The 17,679-nt window shown below is 44.1% G+C and overlaps 1 protein-coding gene across 5 annotated transcripts in view; it reads right to left on the bottom strand.

The window, feature by feature from the left end:
* Positions 1 to 17,679, bottom strand: part of slc20a2 (solute carrier family 20 member 2) — a 48,236-nt gene that overhangs the window by 17,000 nt on the left and 13,557 nt on the right. For 2 of the 5 annotated variants that reach the window (XM_085786052.1, XM_085786055.1), the window contains exons 2-4: positions 3,538 to 4,116; positions 788 to 928; positions 86 to 171 (exon numbers count right to left, since the gene is read on the bottom strand). In XM_085786052.1, the coding sequence (XP_085642178.1) occupies positions 86 to 171; positions 788 to 928; positions 3,538 to 3,826 (516 nt within the window). In that variant the 5' untranslated portion in view covers positions 3,827 to 4,116. Of the gene's footprint in view, positions 1 to 85; positions 172 to 787; positions 929 to 3,537; positions 4,117 to 14,013; positions 14,295 to 16,500; positions 16,703 to 17,679 lie in introns of those variants that run through there. The other 3 variants (XM_085786056.1, XM_085786054.1, XM_085786053.1) reach the window with 3 other exon arrangements.

Below are 17,679 nucleotides of genomic sequence, written 5' to 3'. Positions count from 1 at the left end.
TTTTAAAAGGTTTTTAAAAAATATAAAACCTTTCTAATGTTATACAAATAAGGAGCTATTTTCACAGTGAGTTATGTGAACACACCTTGTTGAGGATGAAGTGTCTGATGAGGAGGAAGAGCAGTCCAGACATCAGTCCAGAGAGCAGGGGGGAGATGAACCATGACGAAACTGTAAAAGGGAGGAGAAAACATAATAAACACAGCTATAAAAACACAAACTCATAAAGCCATTACGGTTTTGTAATATAGTTTTTACAGCTTCTGATCTTGAATCATCTAAATTAGTAATTTCCTGCATTTCCTACAATGGTTTTTAAACATTCAAGCCCTTTGGAAAATGTTTTAGATTCAATTGAGCTGTTTAATATTATGCAAATGCAGGAGTTGGAGATTTTCCCCAGCGGAGAGGACTGTGGCTTTCCAGGTATTGTGGTATACTGAGGCTCCTAAAGGCGGACAAACCTTGCATCTCTGCTGCTTCTAAAAGAAATGAGTTCCTGTGCAAAATGGCCAAGGGAGTCATCCTCACTGACAGCAGCAAAATCTGATGATTGCTGACAGCGTTTGGCTGAGTGAAAAACCTCCACTGGAGCTGCACTGGATCCATCCCAGTGTGGTTTTATTTTGTATCATTTTCAAAAAGGGGAAAGTGGCAGCTCTGCAAGTCGGAGTAATATTACATAAAAGCAGTGTACCGTGTGTGTGTTATGTTCGTTTAGCAGACATGAGGGTTTGAGTATTGTAAATAAATAGACACAAGGATTCAAACAACCCTCAGTTATTACCGATCTTGACAAGCTGCATCCACTGCACGCCCCTGGTGCCGATGGCCACCATGGAGAAACCGATGGTGGCGCCAACAATGCAGTGAGTCCCAGAGATGGGCAGCTTGAGGAAAGAGGCGATCAGCTGCCAGACTGCCGACCCTGTGATCGAGACACAAGACACAAAAACCTCAAGACGTTTTTCATATTTAATTGGCCCCGGTATTTTCCAAGAGCACGGAGCAAGTTCAGAGGAAGCAACAACACCGCACGGATCATCAGTCTGTCATTTCTCTGCTCATTTGCGTGGAGCGGTGACACGTTGTTGCTGTTTGTGGTTAACTTCATCAAACTGAAGAAGACAGAGAGAAGGGGAGAGTGGGGGTGGGAGGAGGGTCTAACTGGATTATGACAGCAAGCCATTTTAATTGACAGCTTGAGTTATGTTTGAATCTGAAAATCATTACTTTAAGATTGCGTTGTTTGTCAAATTTGGCCTGAAGGAAAAAATAAAAAAAGTCTAAAGCTGCCGACACACGGTCCCCCGACACCGCAGAGTAGTTTTCACAAAGCTGCAGCATCACATTAACACCAGCATTAAGAGTTTTTAACATGAGGGATTAACTTTGCGACATATTATATTTTAGGATCCACTGAGAGTCCGAGGACAGGTGTTAATGATAATGGCCTGCAATGGAGAATAATGATTCATTTAGATAGAAGATAAAGATTTCCACTGGGAGTTCATTTTTGTTTTGATCTGGAAACAGAGTCCATTATCTGAATAATAAGTCCCCAACGTCTCATTGTTGGGCTGGAGAGAAGCAGCGCTGACTAACACACCGACAAGCATACACTCTAGTCTACGCTGTGATGTATTGTGTCGTTTCTGTTGTGAAACATTAAAATCTCACAGGACACAATAAAAGTATTTTCTAGCTGGTATCAAATTAAAATCACAAAGTTAAAAAATTCTTGAAATTGTTTCTGAACAATATGGCATAGAGAAATAAAAAAAAAAGAAAGAAAAAGTTTCCTCTCCTGAGATGAAGAAAAAACTGCTCAATGTTTCCCCGACACGGGAAACCCCTCGTGCATAATATCACCTTATTCATCAGCGTTTCCCAGCTCATTGTCTCAACAGGAGCCCCATTGTTATTTTGTTCCGCACCATTCATTTACTGAGGTAATCAAAAGCTGATGTGTAAAAACCAGTGGTGATGCTCAACAATTGCTGCCTGTGCTCATATCTGCAAATAGATTTACATATTTTCTCGCTGTTTGTTTGTCAGGAAGCTGCTTTGAATCTTTGCAAAAACAAATTTTATAGCATTGCTTATAAAAAGGCAATAAAACAGCAGCAGATGTTCTTGAAATGAGCAATTAGAAACTTTTGCCAACTGGAATACAAAAAAAAACACATCCTGCTTATGTAATCCAGTTGTTTAGTTCTGCTTTATGAGCAAAAAGAAAGAAAAAAAACAGGTGGATGCAGGAGCTTTTTTTTTTTTTTTTTTTACAGTTTGGGAAAAAGTTCAAAGTTCAAACATGCAGAGTAATATAATCAAATGACAGGTCGGACTGACTCTCCTCTGTCCACCAGGCCTGTGGACACACACACACACACACACACCGAGGGCAGAGTGACAGCAGCGTGGACTCTGATCACCGCCGCACACACTATAACACACTACTACCCTCACCATACAGCAGAGGGAACAGTAAAGGTGGCCTCAACATTTGAATACATTCAAATGTATGTGGTCATATGCATTACAGATTATATAAGTAATTTATATAGTAAAAATAAAAATAACAAACCTGCTCTGCTCCATTTGTTCTGTATCATTGAAAATCTAATATTTTTCGCTTTTGGACTGTTGGTCAGAAGAAAAAAACAGAAATTGTCACTGTCACTTTTTTTCCCACAGTTTTCTTTTTTGTATTGAGCAAAAGGTTTGTTGAAAAGTAGAAGTAGAAAACTAGATGAGCTGAGCATCATCACAGGTTGGGGAGTCAGCACAGCACGTTGTCCCAGAAGAATAAAAAGGGTTACTCTACAAAAGCCTTCAATATTTACTGCATCTATACAGTGGTAACTCACAGGTCTTCATTTCCTATGTTTTTAGAGCAACAATAGAGGAACAATTGTTTTTCAGCAGGAGAATCATTTATCAATTATTCTGGCAGTTAAATGATTGTTAACTTTGTATCATGTCGGAAAATGTCAATAACAGTTTTGTTGACTCCACATTACAGCCAAATGTCTCATTTTATCTGACCAACAGTTTAAAACCCCAAAGGAATTTTTATTTTTATATTACCAAACAGACGAATGTTCACATTTAAGAGCCTGTGGGCTATTTACTAAACATTTGTTCCCTCTATGATTGATTGGCAACTATTTCTTTGCCAACTGACTGTACTGTACTCTACTGGTGAACAAACAGCATTGTATCTGATGTATTTATCCAGTCTCTGTCTGAATATAATGCAGACACTAAGTAAGCAGCTGTCAAAAAATAAAATACTTATCTGACACGGTATATCAAACTTTTCTGTCTCCATCTGCTGCGCACACTGTCGCCTTTTTGCCTTTCAGACTTTCACTTTAATGTTTCTTAGAGAGGACATTTGTGGAAAAAGTCAGAGCTACAAAGATTGCTCCTCTGACTTTGAAGTAAAAGTGCCTCAGGTGATAAATCAAACATGTGATATGTTAAAAGACTTCTGACTTAAAAAACATCGAAATAAAAGCTGGTCCAACTCACCGACCATGGCGCTGACCTCCCCCGCCATGAGCACCGGCACCGTGTCGTTGTAGAGGCTGACGTCTATGATGCCCTTCCGAATCGTCTCTCCCACTTTGGCCCCCAGCAGCATCGAGCCCAGCGTCTCAAAGATGGACGCCAGGATGCAGGCCTGCTTCAGTGTGACCACGCCGGACCCGACCGCCGTCCCGAACGAATTGGCCACATCATTGGCTCCCACTGAGAAGGCCAGGACGAAGGCAATGACGAAGCCAAGAATGACCATCCACAGATACTGATCCATATCCATCTTGATATGATTTCACCCAAAACAAAATCCAAGAGGAGAAAAAAAAAAACTATCTTAAATATTCTACAAAAAAAAAGAAAAAAGAAGTGCTCTGTGCGTTTTTTTTAGCGGAGGACTTGAGGCAAGTCCGCTCCTTTTCTTCGTCCCCTGGTTGTAAAGAGTTCGAGGGGAGAAGCACAGCCGCTAACTAAGCGTTTGGAGCTCAGTCCAAAGATTGGAGACTAGTGATGGAGGCTGCAGGAAGCATTCCATTGCTTAGTGTGAGACAGCCCGTCTGCACGTTCCTTCACCTGCCGGAGAGACGAGAGAGAGGAGACACACACACACAGATTAGTGTCATAAGCCATGATTGCACTTTTACAACAGCTACACCCATGTGACAGCACCTCCCTGTGACTTCCCCCAGAAATACTAAAACAAAAGGCAGGGAGGGACTAAAGGAGGAGGAGGAGGAGGAGGAGAGTTGATGAGAGCAGCAGGAGACAAAAGACAGAAAAAGTAAAAGGAGGATTTCAGGAGGGTGATGATGGCGAATCAGAACTGGCTTTTGATCCGACAGGGAGAGCACTCCAGCTCCGGCGAGGGAGAGAAACTGAGGACATCTCAGATAGCCGCAATAGGAAATCACAATCTGCATTTCAAAGAAATCAAATCAGACCGTTCAGAGGGCTCGCTGTCAGCACCGGGACTAAAAAAAGAACACAGTATCGAGATTGAGACGTGAGCAATGCTCCCAGCGTTAGAGTGGACTGTTAACACCTCGTCCCCGCACAACGGAGCGGCTCACGTTTGTTGCCAGACCTGCTTTTATTTCACAGGTTTGGCCTTTGCCACACATTCACGTAGCCTTTGGCCGGGAACGTGTAATATCAGACTACACCAACAGCAGCACCGTCATGTCAAACACATGTGAGGCTAAAAGTGATCATTAAACAGCATTAGTCAGGATACTAAGTGGTCTAAATCTCATTATGGTTGAAGGGTCCGATCTTATTCAAACACAAACGTTAACCAGGAGGAGGCTGAACCGACTGGATGTCTGCGTGGCAGGTTGTGTTTCAGTTCCCCTTCTAATCTTTGCTCTCAGCCTCAGCTCAGTCTGATTGTCAACGGTGCTCAAAGTGTGTAGGGGACAGTCAAAGGTTCACACAGAAGCTTTGCAACAAGCTTTTTGAGTACAAGTTCAAACAAAATCGAAGGCTTTGGTGCAGCATCAAATATATAAAAAAAAGCTCTTAAGTCCAGACTGCAATGCAGTGAGAGCATCAGCACTTACTGCTGCTCCATGAACAGTCCACAAAACTGCACTCGGGTCAGAGCACAGTAAACAAAATAGAGAAAATGTGTTTTTTTGTGTGTGAATGATTCAAACTTTGTATGCAAATGTTAAAATACTTTTTCAAATTGGAAAGTTAATCTTGTTTTTATGTGTACGCTTCTGATACATTTTAATTTTGACTTTAATTTTGTTTAATTTTAATGTATAACAGACAGTTTCAAACTTTAATCACTCTGATCGCTGCAGAGCTTCAGGGAACATTTCTATGTAAACAAGCAACTCTACCGCTCGTGGACATCAACTTAAAGTGCTGTGGCATTAACTAACACATCTACAAAATAAAAGAGAGAGAAAGAGAATTATTTCTGATGTGAAATCCAGTGATTCTGTCTGTTGAATTCAGGACGATAAGAAGGATTTTCCAGTGAATGTGAAGGTGATGTTGATATCTACAGTGTACACACCGTGGGCAAAGACTACAGGACTCCTCCAACAGATACCATCTCTATATCTGATCTCCACGCTGCAACGACAAACAAACAATTTCACACTGGTGTCTTCGAGTCAGAACAGGAGATCGTCGAGCAAACATGCCGAACATTCCCCCGTTTCGCCATCGACGATGTGAAGAGCTGCTGCTCGTCTGTGTTTACATCGCTGTAAACTGAACAAACAAGTGGTCACAACAACAAGACAGGCAGAGGAGAGGAGACAAGACTGTACCGGGCATTTCTGGATACTATTTTTTATATATTTTTGTGGATTATTCAAAATAAAAATCAGATGAATCGATACCAAAAGTTTCATCATTCATTCTAGCGATGGCGCACAGCTTCTCTCGTCCCTGTAAAGTTCCACGAGGCTCATTTACATCGCAGCAATGACAACATGCTTCAGCAGCAGATGATGAGGCCACCAACCCCGAATCCTCTGGTGGTCCCAGAGAAACCTCCACCACCGCACCACAAACGACTCGCTCTGGCTTCTTTCTCCCTCTTTTTCTTTTGTCTTTGCCACATAATCAAAGTCATGTCATGCGGGTTAATGGCAGCACATTTCCTTCTTTGGTTAAAGCCAATTGTTAATGGGGAGCATTAAATGTAAACAGCTTGAAGGCCAGACGACTACATTCTCTCGGCATGAAGCGACTGTGTGCTCCTCGTCGTGTGGGGGCAGGCAGCTCCTTTCTAAATAGCCTGCGGCCAGTTATGGCTCCCTCCTCGCGACCAAGAGCTCCATCTGGAACAGTTGAGGTCACGTACTGCTATCCCTTTATCCTTTGTTGAACCACAACACACACACATAAAAAACAAAAAAAAGGGGGGGTGATGATTTGTCTTTGGTTCAGGTCCGTACGAGACCTCCCTGAATCAGGATCCGGTACCTTAAATGACACTGAGCATTATTATTTTGTTAATGGTTAAAAATCAAAGAGAAATTCATGTTTTTCTTCCTCGCACTGACTCAAAAGATCTCCGGCTACTGCTTTATTTTTTTTACACTGCAAAAACTCAAATATCTTACCAAGAACATTTGTCTTATTTTTAGTCAAAATGTCATTTCTAGTCAAAACAAATCTCATTATACTTAAAATAAGAAATATCATATTAAAAAGTAGATTGTTTTAGACACTTTTTTCCTTCTTTCAAGTATATTTTCACTTGAAATAAGTAGAAAAATCTGATAGTGGAGCAAGTTTTTCTTCCTTATTACAAGCACAAAAAACTGGCAGATTATTCTACTTATTTCAAGTGAATATTTGTTTGAAACAAGTGAAAATGATCTAAAAACAAGTTCATTTTTAAGTGATGAGTCTTATTTTTAAGTGGAAAGAGATTAGTTTTGACTAGAAATGAGACATTTTGACAAGAAAAAGGACAAATATTCTTGGAAAGATTTTGAGTTTTTGTAGTGTATATAGATGTGAAGTGAGCTCAGAGGCTTGCCAAATTTCAAAAACACTGTTTGATAATGTTTGATTTGTCGCTGATCCGTGAGGGGATACGTTTTCACCTGCTGCCCCCCGGAGAGAGATCAGCGCCCGGGATCAGAGCGAAGGATCTGTGTCTTCTGGACTCAAAAGACTGAGGGAGTCTCTGACACAAGAGATTGGAGACTCTTTATTAAGAAAAGTCGATAAACCGAAGTCATGAACTCGTGTCCGTCAAGATAATTGCTACTAAAAGGTTAACCCAGTTAATAATTCATGGCTTAATGTAGCAATACAACCGTGCGGAGGATGCTATTCCTGTCTGAGGCTTCCTGAAGTGTTTCATGACATGTATACAAGCACATTGGCTCATCATGAACACTAGAGTCTGGACTCAGATGCAGACTAAAAGCTTTTCAGGACATTAAGAGACTTTATTGAGCAAGTTAATAATTTCATTTAACATTCTCTGTTTGACAACTTCTTCAACTTCCAAGTGCTGAATAAATAATGTTGTACAGTCAACGTCCCGGCAGTATAGCAGAGTTTGGAGGACTAACAAGATGCTGAGTAAATGTTTGATCAGTGGGGAGCCGCCGCCACGGCAGGACCGCACTGTCAAACACGGCCCTCCGCCGAGCATGACCGGGGACTACGTGTGAACACATCAGCAGAGACACGCGGCGGTGCATCCTTCACACTGTGTGCGTGCAAGTGTTGGAAGGAGGAGAGGAAAGATGAGCACGCACAAGCGACATGAGCGTGGGCGTGCACACACATACACACACGGAGCACCAGGCCATTTTAATCAGGTCTACAATTTTCTAAACAGGGAAACTCACCATGACAGCAGCAGCTGACACGGTTAATTTTACAGACCATGTCCCACTGTAACACATGAACACTGGATACACATACCAGCGCTCACAGTTGTGCACATAAAATCTATTTTTTTTCCAGCACTAAAACTTGTACATCACATTAGTCCGCTGTGGCAAATAGCAATTCAACAACAAAAATATTTAAGGAGTGAATGAATGAGGGGAATGTTCATAAAAAGAAACCACTGTCCTTCAGCTTTAATAGCATTGTCATGGTTAAAGGATGTGGTGGAGAAATGTTCACACACTAAATATTTGGGAGGAGCCGGTCCAGCAGCCATTCCCTGTACTGGAACTACAACTCCCACTCATTTGTCCTAATTAAATCATCAGCATGAACTGTGTGAGAGAAAAAAACAGTTCTTTGAAAAAAGAAAAAGTTAAATCGCAAGTGCATAAAAAGCCTTCAGGGGGGAGAGGTGGATTTCATGCAGAGACATCCCATCACAGAGCTGAAGTCTCAGTGGAAGCTAAAGACTCAAAGTTTAAATGAAAAGTGACGACACAATCTGCCTCTTAAGTGAACTCACTTGTGCAATTCTAGGTCCGTTTTTGGTTCAATTCAGCAACAATGGTGCACGATCTGGTTCAGAAATTGAACAACAAAATGTTTTAAATTCCCTGCAGCTTCCATTCACTTCTTCTGAAGAGCTTCTCTCCATAGCAACGGCAGCCGAGGCTCACGATTAATAAAGCATTTAGAAAACATTTGCCTGATTTGAAAGGAACAAATGTGAAATGATTAAAACTGATGCTCCCAAACATAAACCAACATGATGTTTATATTAACCAGAAGAAGCAACACTGAGGATTTCATTTGGAGAAAAATAAGAATAAGGAAGAGGAAAAACACTTCTTAACCCTTTCTGTTCACATAAATCCAGTGTCCAATGTGTTAATATGGTTCTACTGTGGCTTAAATGTCTGAAATAATTGAAACAAAAGGCTACAAACTCCTGATGATATTAAGTTGCAGTTAATTTAATGACTGCAGGGAATTTCTTTCTCCGTGTTGGAGCCATCTTAACTACTTAGCAGCAGCCACAGCGCAGTGCACAGGGGACCAAACTCAGTGCCTCCCAGTGTGCCTTGGAGCAGGATGGCAGTCAGGCAGGCAGGGAGGAGTATTTTGCATTCATGCAGTGTATTTTGTGACTGGAGAAAAGAAAAAAAATGGAGCACCTGCAACAATGCCATGCAAATACGAGGAAAATATGCAAAACCACAGAAAGAGGCTCCGGCTCAGAACGTGTTAAGGCACAAACTTCTGGCTCGACTCCAGCTCTGTCACGATAAACCAGACATCACCAGGGTGTCGGCAGTAGCAGCAGCACCTGACTGCAGAGCATGTAGCTCAGCCCGGGCATATACGCAGACCAGATACCTATGGATCTCACCCTGTTGTTGCCAAATAGTGAGATATAGCCTCCTAAACACTGTGCATCTTACACCACATCTGTCTGCTGCTGCTGATGTTTAGCCTGGGAACATGAATGCATTCTCACAGCTGAGGAGGTACAGTACATGACCTTATGTCCTTGACGAGGAGGGAGGGAGTGAAGAAACTCGCCGTGTCTTTCTGTATCTATACATCGATTTGTACATTCAGAGTTAGCACACTCCCTGCCAGAGATTCAGTTACAGATGCATGTGAGTGTGTGACGCAGGCTAAGTTCAGCTCAGCTCAGCTCAGCTCGTATGAAATACAGTAGCTGCTACCGCTAACAGCCTAGGCAACATGACCCACGGATCCTCCCCGTGTCCGGCTGTCTCATGCATCTCAGTTTTGTTGTGTGACTTATGACTGTGTTAAACTGTTCAGCTGAATGATTCATCAGGACCTTGAAACTACACAGAAAAGATCCCTCCTCCAAGACTCTGACTCCTCATAAATTAATTGCATGTGAAAAAAAGAAAAAAGAAAATCAGTTTCTAACCAAGTTGCATAAAACGTTATGCAACCTGCCTGAAGGTTATCCTTTCACTCTTCGCTTTTTCTTTCTCCCTATCAGAAGTTAAAAACAACCTCCACAAAAAAAAAAAAAAAAGGAAAAAGTATCACATTAAGAGCTAACTATCCACCACATCTATTTGTAATTTAGGATTCAGGGGAACAAGCACTCAGCATTAAGAGTCGGGGCTGCGGGTAAGAAAAGAGGCAGAGGCAGCAGCAGCGTAATGCAGATTCACCGGCGGTGATCGTAATTGCTTTGTTGCTACATGGTTAGGAATGCAGTGCACTGATTATATTTCCATTTTGCTGGACACTGGGATGCGGACAAACAAACAGGACATGGATCTAATGTGAATCTGGCTATTTGACCAGTGATGGAGCAGGGTTGTTGTGCTCAATCAAACAATTTAAGAGAGATGTTGTGAGATGATGTGCAAAAGCAATAATGATGCTGCTGATGATGATTATGTCCAACGGGGAGCAGGACTCATTGCGACTGGATACGTTAACCTAGCGTGAGGTTAATGTATAGTCATCATTTAGACCTGTACATGTTCGGACTCCAGCTGCCAACAGTCGTAATTTCACAGTTAATTATCATTTCTATTACAGAACAAAATAAAAATTGGTTTAAAAAGACCACGGTGGAATTTATATCGTTAATGAGTTCATTTCAGGCTGTTTAGAGAGCCCCCGCTCGTTTAAGATGTTAATGCGACTTCATTTGTCTTGAGGTTTCTGGGTCAGAGCGAATGCTAACAGAGCTAATATAAAAAGTCAAGCCATGATGGGTGTTTGTTTACATACTGTGAACCGTCAATAGATTGGCAGTATAGTATGTAACATCCTGCTGCTCTGTTCAGCTCAGGTGGCTCATTTCTAACGTGTCTGTGCAAAGCAAAGCGCTGTCCAAGGTGCTGAACCCGGGACCACCACGGATGCGGGAGCTGACTGAGGTGACTGCTGCTCCTCCTCACTGGGATGTACCTCATCATGACACCAGGAGATTCCCCATCAGGGCGAAGGAGGATATCTAGTAATGAGCAAACTGATTTCAATCTTTCCTAACAGTTTTAAATAACATGTCATTATGATCTCGTCTTTGTGTAAAAATCAATCCTCGACGAGGGACTGTCGATGCGTCTCCACAAGATGGCAGATTGGTGATAGATAGCGAAGTGCACCGTGCAATGTTAAGTCGAAGTTTTTACTCTCTAGAGGGAGATATCAGCGTAAATCTTTGCTGTTTGTAAAAAAAAAAAAAAAGATGCAAACTTCATTTTTCTGGAGGCGGCTGTGACTCAGTAAGTAGAGTGGGCTGTCTGCTAATCACTTGGCCGTTCAATCCCTGTCTCTTCCTGTCCACATATAGAAGTGTCCTTGAGCAAGAGACGGACTGACCCCATATTGCTCCCAATTGGCAAGACAGAAGCTCGCATGGCAGCGTTGAGTGTTTATGAGAGAGAGAGAAAGAGAAAGAGAAGGAGAGAGGGGGAGGGAGACAAATTGTAAAGAGTATTTTTTTTCTATCCACTTGAGTAGAAAAGAGCTGTTTTCTATTAGATTGTATAAATTACTTTCTCATACTCAGATTGGAATAAACTGCTGTCCTATATCTAAAAGACCTGAATAACACAGTTGAAAGTGACACAGTCTGTGAGGCGACGTGCTCTTGAGGATTATTACTGGCAGACACATTGTCTTCCTGTGGGTGCCAGGTGGCAAACAGTAAAACTTAATGAGGGCAATGACAAAAAAAAAAAAAAAAACCCACAACATGAGGGGAAAAAGAGACTAAATTAGATCTCCACCACCAGAGTGTTTCATCATGACGTCTAGAGGACAAATTCTGAGGATTTAAAACTGTTCAATACGTGTGAAGAACATCAAGTTACTGTAACTCCACTTCCAGCTTCTCCGTCACACAGACCAGAGCAGAGTGGGGTTTATCTGCTCCGGGATCAGCCCCTACTGGAAGGCATGTGCGTTGTTGTGCCATCATGACCCGTGTGCTGAACTAACACCACAGCGATCACGCTTCCAACTGTTGGCTGTTGTGATCGCCGTACCATGCTCATTAATCTGAGCCTTGAGATGCCACTGCACCACAGCCACAGCTGGTGCAAAAAAAAAAAAAAAACACTGTGTCACGAGCTCCGGTCTGCATTGACACGCGGCTGCACTATCCACGCAATGATTCAAACATCCCCCCCACCCCCTCCCCCCTTCTCCTCCTCCTCTTCCTCCTTCTCTCATCGGCGTCTTCAGCACAACTACATACATGCAGCGTCAGATAATGACTCACAGCAGCATCCTAAGCAGCGCTGGCTAATTGTTACACCTGAAGCATACGCAACTGCAGCCTGTGCCTCCAAGGACACCACGGGATTCTCGCTCTTATCAACCAGACAGATCACTAAGTTAAAAGAGGGAGAGAGATGTGGTTAAGACCCCCCCCCAAAAAAAAAAAAAAAAAAAAAAGGACAGACAGAGGAGCCTTTAAAGCCTGGAAATCGACTCCACTCACCTTCATGTCTCCTCACATCAGTAGAAGGTGGAGAAAAGTGGTGGAGATTAATGAATGTCTCAGGCAGAAATGACAGTATTAAAGGGGGGGGGAGCACAGACAGAGAGAGAGATGGTATGGGAGAAAAAAAAAGAGAGAAAACGGGGGGGAGGGGGGAGGAGGGGGGGTGAGCATGTGATTGACGGGAAATGAAATTATGAGGAGCGAGTGGAAGAGAACAGTTGATGACAGGAGGAGCGGAAAGGAAGGAGGGAAGGAGCAGCAGAGGCTCAGTGAGAGATCAGCAGGTTGTGGTGGTGTTGCAGGAGAGACGGAGAGAGAGGGAGGGAGGGAGCGAGCTAACAAGAGAGAGAGAGAGAGAGAGAGAGAGAGAAAAAGAGAGAGAGAGAGAGACAGCGTAACCAGCCGAGTCTAGACTGCCCCTTAAAGGAAAGCATCCGCATTCACAGCACACGCCAGCCAATGACGAACGTCGGAGAGGCCGAGGCGTGCGCTCGACTGGCTGTCTGTGCGCGGAGAGGATGGACGGATGGAGAGGAAGGCGACCAATCAGCGCAGGAGGAGGAGGAGGAGGAGGAGGAGGAGGAGGAGGATAACTAAAGGAGGTGGGGGGAGGGAGGATGAGGATGAGGATGAGAAGGAGAGGAGGTGAAGCTGCGCGTGGATGTGCTCTACAGCCGGGGAGACGAGCATGCAGACGAAATCAAGGGCATTGGGAGCACTCGGCTTCCCTCCGTTGACTCCAGTCGCACCACAACAACACGCTACACAAACGTTGTGTGCAACATTTTAGCAGCTACATACTGATGCACATGTTCAGAGGGGGGGAAGCAACAGTGCAACGAGCTCATGGAGGGGGGGGGGGGGTTACACAATCACCAGTGATGCTCGTCTTTACTGCAAAGAATTTCAGTATGATGAAACGAGTTTGGACCAGATTTCTTTTTCTTTTTTTCCCCTCTCTCTCTCCCCTCCTCGGTAACACGGGGGGCCCGCCACAGAAGAACACACACTCATCTCAACACCGGTGACTGGCTGTGAGCCATCCGTCACTTTCTCCGCCTTTCTGTCTCTTTCTCTCACACACTCTCTGTGCCACAATTGTCCCTTTCAAAAAAAAAGGAAAAAAAGAAAACGACGTGCTGAACACAGGATGCCTTTATGTGACTGCGGGTGAACGGAGGCTGTCGTCGACACAATGAAGAGGAGCGAGGACCGGAGTCACTGCAGACTCATCGCTGACAAAACACAAAAAGGCAGAATAAAGAGTCCACGTCTCCTCGACGGTCCCTCCAACACTCAGTGGTCAACGCTGCAGGAAGCGGCGTGGAGAGGAGAGGAGAGGAGAGGTCACCGGCGCAGAGCAGAGCACAGACACATACTTACAAGGCTTTGTAGCAAAAGTAGTCGCACCATAGGTGAAGCCAGAACAGCAAAAAGCGAGTTTGAGCTTTTGTTCCAAACTATACGACGACATCTTCATCCATCTTTTTCAAACTTTACCACGGGCTCCAAACTCAAAACTACTCTGCCTGGCTCACACAGAGTCTGTCGCCTTATTGCACCGGTTTACCCACACACACACACACGCTTAAAAAGAAACGCTCATTACTCACGTCCACCACTGAAGCTATAAGGCAATGTCTGGTGCAGATCACGTCCCGTTTCCCCCCTTCGCTCTCACACACTGTGCACAAGGACTAGAATAGGGGCCGATAAATTCATTTGTCCGGTGCTGATCTTGTGTTTGTTTGAGCTCCTGTGGCTTTTTTTCTCTCCCCTCTCTCTCCCTCTCTATCGTCTCTCACTTGTTCTCTCCCTTTCTGTCCCCCAACTGGCCCTGCCTGCTAAAAAGCCTATCTGCGTCAGCTGCACCTGCTGCCTCTGACTCTGTGCTTCGCAGCAGGGAGGCACTGTCTCCTAGAACCCAAAACACACACACACATACACACACACACTCTCTCTCACTCCGTACAGTGTTAAGATCAGTCAGCCTCCAACATGCAGGAGGGGGGTCGCTTAAGAATGACAACAACGGCGCGTATGACTGCGAAGAGCATGTCGCTCTCAACAACATCTTCAAAGGCTCCTCACACACACACACACGCACGCACGCACACAGACACATTTCCATAAATCCTCTCACTCATTCTATTTTCTCCCCTCCGCCGTGGGTCTGCATTGCAGCACTAAGTCATGTTGTCAAGAAGCAAGTAACTCTGGTGGTAATCCCTCAGATTTGCTCCTGACGGCCATCACGAGCACTCAAGACGCTCTGTCGTCGATTCGTCTGGACCTGCAGCTACATCGCTACTTTCTCTTGGCCGGTTTACCCTGATGGAGACGACGATGGAGCGATCATCATCATCCTCCTCTTCCCTCTCTCCTCCTCTCTCCTCGCTATCACTCACGTTCCTGAGGCAGCAGAGAAAAACGTCTCGCAGCACAACTCCAGCCTTAAAAACAAGAAACTGACTCGTTACTTGGTTGTTTCATCAATATTCAGTCTCCCCTTCATGGTTAATAGTTCATTCTCTCCTTGCTCATTTCTGCTTCTATAAGCCCACTGAATGACCTCTGTGTGTCATTATGTGCTTTACACAGAAAGCCAAGTTAAGCCTGTTTATTGTTTATTTATATAGACGGGTACAGTATACATTCAGCCACAGTGCTGTTAACAACATTGATGGGAATGTGCTGGGCTTAGCTCAGCGGCTAATGGTGGGAACTGGCAGCGTGTTTTGAGTATATGGTGAAAAGTATTGCTTTCATGTACAGACTGAACAAACTGTAAACAGACTGACGAACCATGATGACTACATAGACCGATGGATGCATGGATTTCGTGTTGTCAGCAACAGCAACGACAAAGACAAACAACCACAAATAGTAAAAACAAAACCTGTGTTTGTGTGTGTTTAAAAACAGATTTCTACTTGTAGTCTTCACATCCAGCAGGCAGCAGCATGACCTCAAAGTGACGTCATTTCAGACGCAACTCCTCCCCATGCAACTATTTTTCCGACATGTGGTCGTAATCCCAAAAACACATGTGGACATTCAGGCCTTCTAAGTTAACAAATTGTCTTTTTAGGTCACTAATTGCTTCCTGTCACCATTTCTGATGAGACCATTGTCGTTATCAGTGTTGGTCGTCTGTGACGTGACGCAGATTTATGAGGGCGAGCCATTGCTCCAAAAGGACGACAAAAAAGTCTGAGAAACGCCGGCCTCACACTCTCCATAGACTGAACAAGTACGTGAGCTTTTAGCAACACTGAAGCAGGCCGTGTAACAACAGCAAACAATCGAGCCCCCCCTCCCCTCCGCCCCCCCCTTCCTCCTCCTCCTCCTCCTCCTCTGGCTTTGGGTGTTGAGTAAGCCTTATGTTTAAATACTCTTAAGGTCAGCTCTCTCTGGTTTCAGTGGAGACTGTGCAAGGGTTTGACTCCCTCACCCTGAAATGGCAAAGTGACTGAAGCGACTCCTCCCTGTCCGAATGTCTGTTCAACTGACAGCCGCACCGCGCGCTGTCACGCTCACACTGTCCGTGGTGTTTTACTACAGGGTTGTGGAAAAAAAAGAAGAAAAAAAAAACACAGTGAATAATTCATGGGAGAAATACAAGTAAACACGACATGCAGAGATTCAATCGAATGACCATTCAAGAGGTGTGAAAATTCATAATTCATATTTCAACAAATGAGTAGTCTGTTTTGTTTTTTTTCACCCTGAAAGTCAATTAATATTGGATTTGATAATTATTCTTTGGAAACATCCAGCTGAGTGCTCACACAACAAACACACACTCGACTCATACACAATGACACAATGAAAAAAGAAAAAAAAAAGCACTAAAGCCAAAATAGCCGCCACACAAAGGATGCAGTGCTCAAAATAATGCTGATAGACTGGCAGAAACTATTAGTCACCTCTGAGAATAAACCCATGCTCACAACAGGGATCCTAATTGACCAATCAAAATGCGCCTCAAAGACGAATATAGAGCCAACTACTTTATTGCCATCAGTGAGGGGCCTGGTGTTGTTGGCCAGGCTTCACGTCATGCGACTACAGCGGCAACACTCAGGTTTGGTACATACCAACAATTGTGGCTTTTTTTAAGGTCGGGGTCCGGCTTTCTTCTCTTTCGGCCATCTGTCTCCATGTTCCTCAGAGTGGGAGTCATCTTACCTTTGACCCTCGCCCGCTCTGTTTTCCTCTTCTCTCTCACCCCCTTCCTCCTCCTCCTCCTCCTCCCACCCTCAGCCTCAGCCAGGCAGTTCCAGTTCACTTCCACGAATCAGCATCAGGTGTCCAGTAGCAAAAACGAGTCCAGCTCAACCCCTGTCCTTCCTTCTCCTCACGACTCCCACCCCTCCTCCCCTTGCATTTACCCCCTTCCACTTCCACCTCCACCTCCTCCTCCTCCTCCTCCTCTCGATCTCTCCTTCTTTTAGGTGTGGAAACTGAGAAATGTTGATCTGGCTCTGTGCTCACAAAGCGCTGCCAGAGCCTCCAACCTACCCAACTGTTTCTTGACCGCTGAGACTGGTAATCTACTGCTGGCGTCCTCGGAGGCATTTAATTGTGTTACTGGGGCAAAGTGGGTGCCGGTATTAGTGATCGCTGAAAATGCAGAGCAATAAAAGAAAAAGGAAGGGCAAGAAACTCAGTGAGGAAGGAGAGGAACCGACATGATTAATGGAGGAGTCTCAGGCTGCGTCCACTCTACTGGAGATAAATGCATCTTATCTATCGTCTCTGTTATGGTTTTCCGACCACACTGAACTACCTATGAAATCTTACTCCAAAGAGGCAAACGCTGACATATACAGAATGACCGTCATGTGATTTTCATGCACCTGAGTGTCACATGATCCATTTGTGAGATTGGACCAGCTTTAAAAAAGAAAAACAGGGTCTAAATGTGGCGGAAACACAATTATCGGAAACACTGTAAAGCTCCTCGCTCTGGACGTCTCAGCTGAGTCGACTACCTGCTGCTGCTGACGCCCACAAACACAAACACAGCAGATCTATGCAAAGTGATCCAGATAAATTACCAATATAAAAAAATAAAAAAAAAACACTGAATACATTTCCAGGCACTCTGCTGTGTATTGTATTATTTGCTGTGCTCATTTTGATGACAGCTCTGTCTCTTTGAAAATGACCACAATGAGTGAAAAGAGGTGCCAGCTGTCTGGGAAAGTTCTCCACAGTGTGAGCGCGCTGCCAGCGGGCCGGCATGTGGCTAAAGGTTAAGGAAGGACACAATT

The sequence above is a fragment of the Trachurus japonicus genome, chromosome 9, assembly GCF_045865225.1.
Source record: "Trachurus japonicus isolate A0001 chromosome 9, Traja_1.0".
Classification (NCBI taxonomy): Eukaryota; Metazoa; Chordata; class Actinopteri; order Carangiformes; family Carangidae; genus Trachurus; species Trachurus japonicus.
Note: the sequence above shows the minus strand (reverse complement) of the source record. Positions and strands in the feature narration are given on the sequence as shown.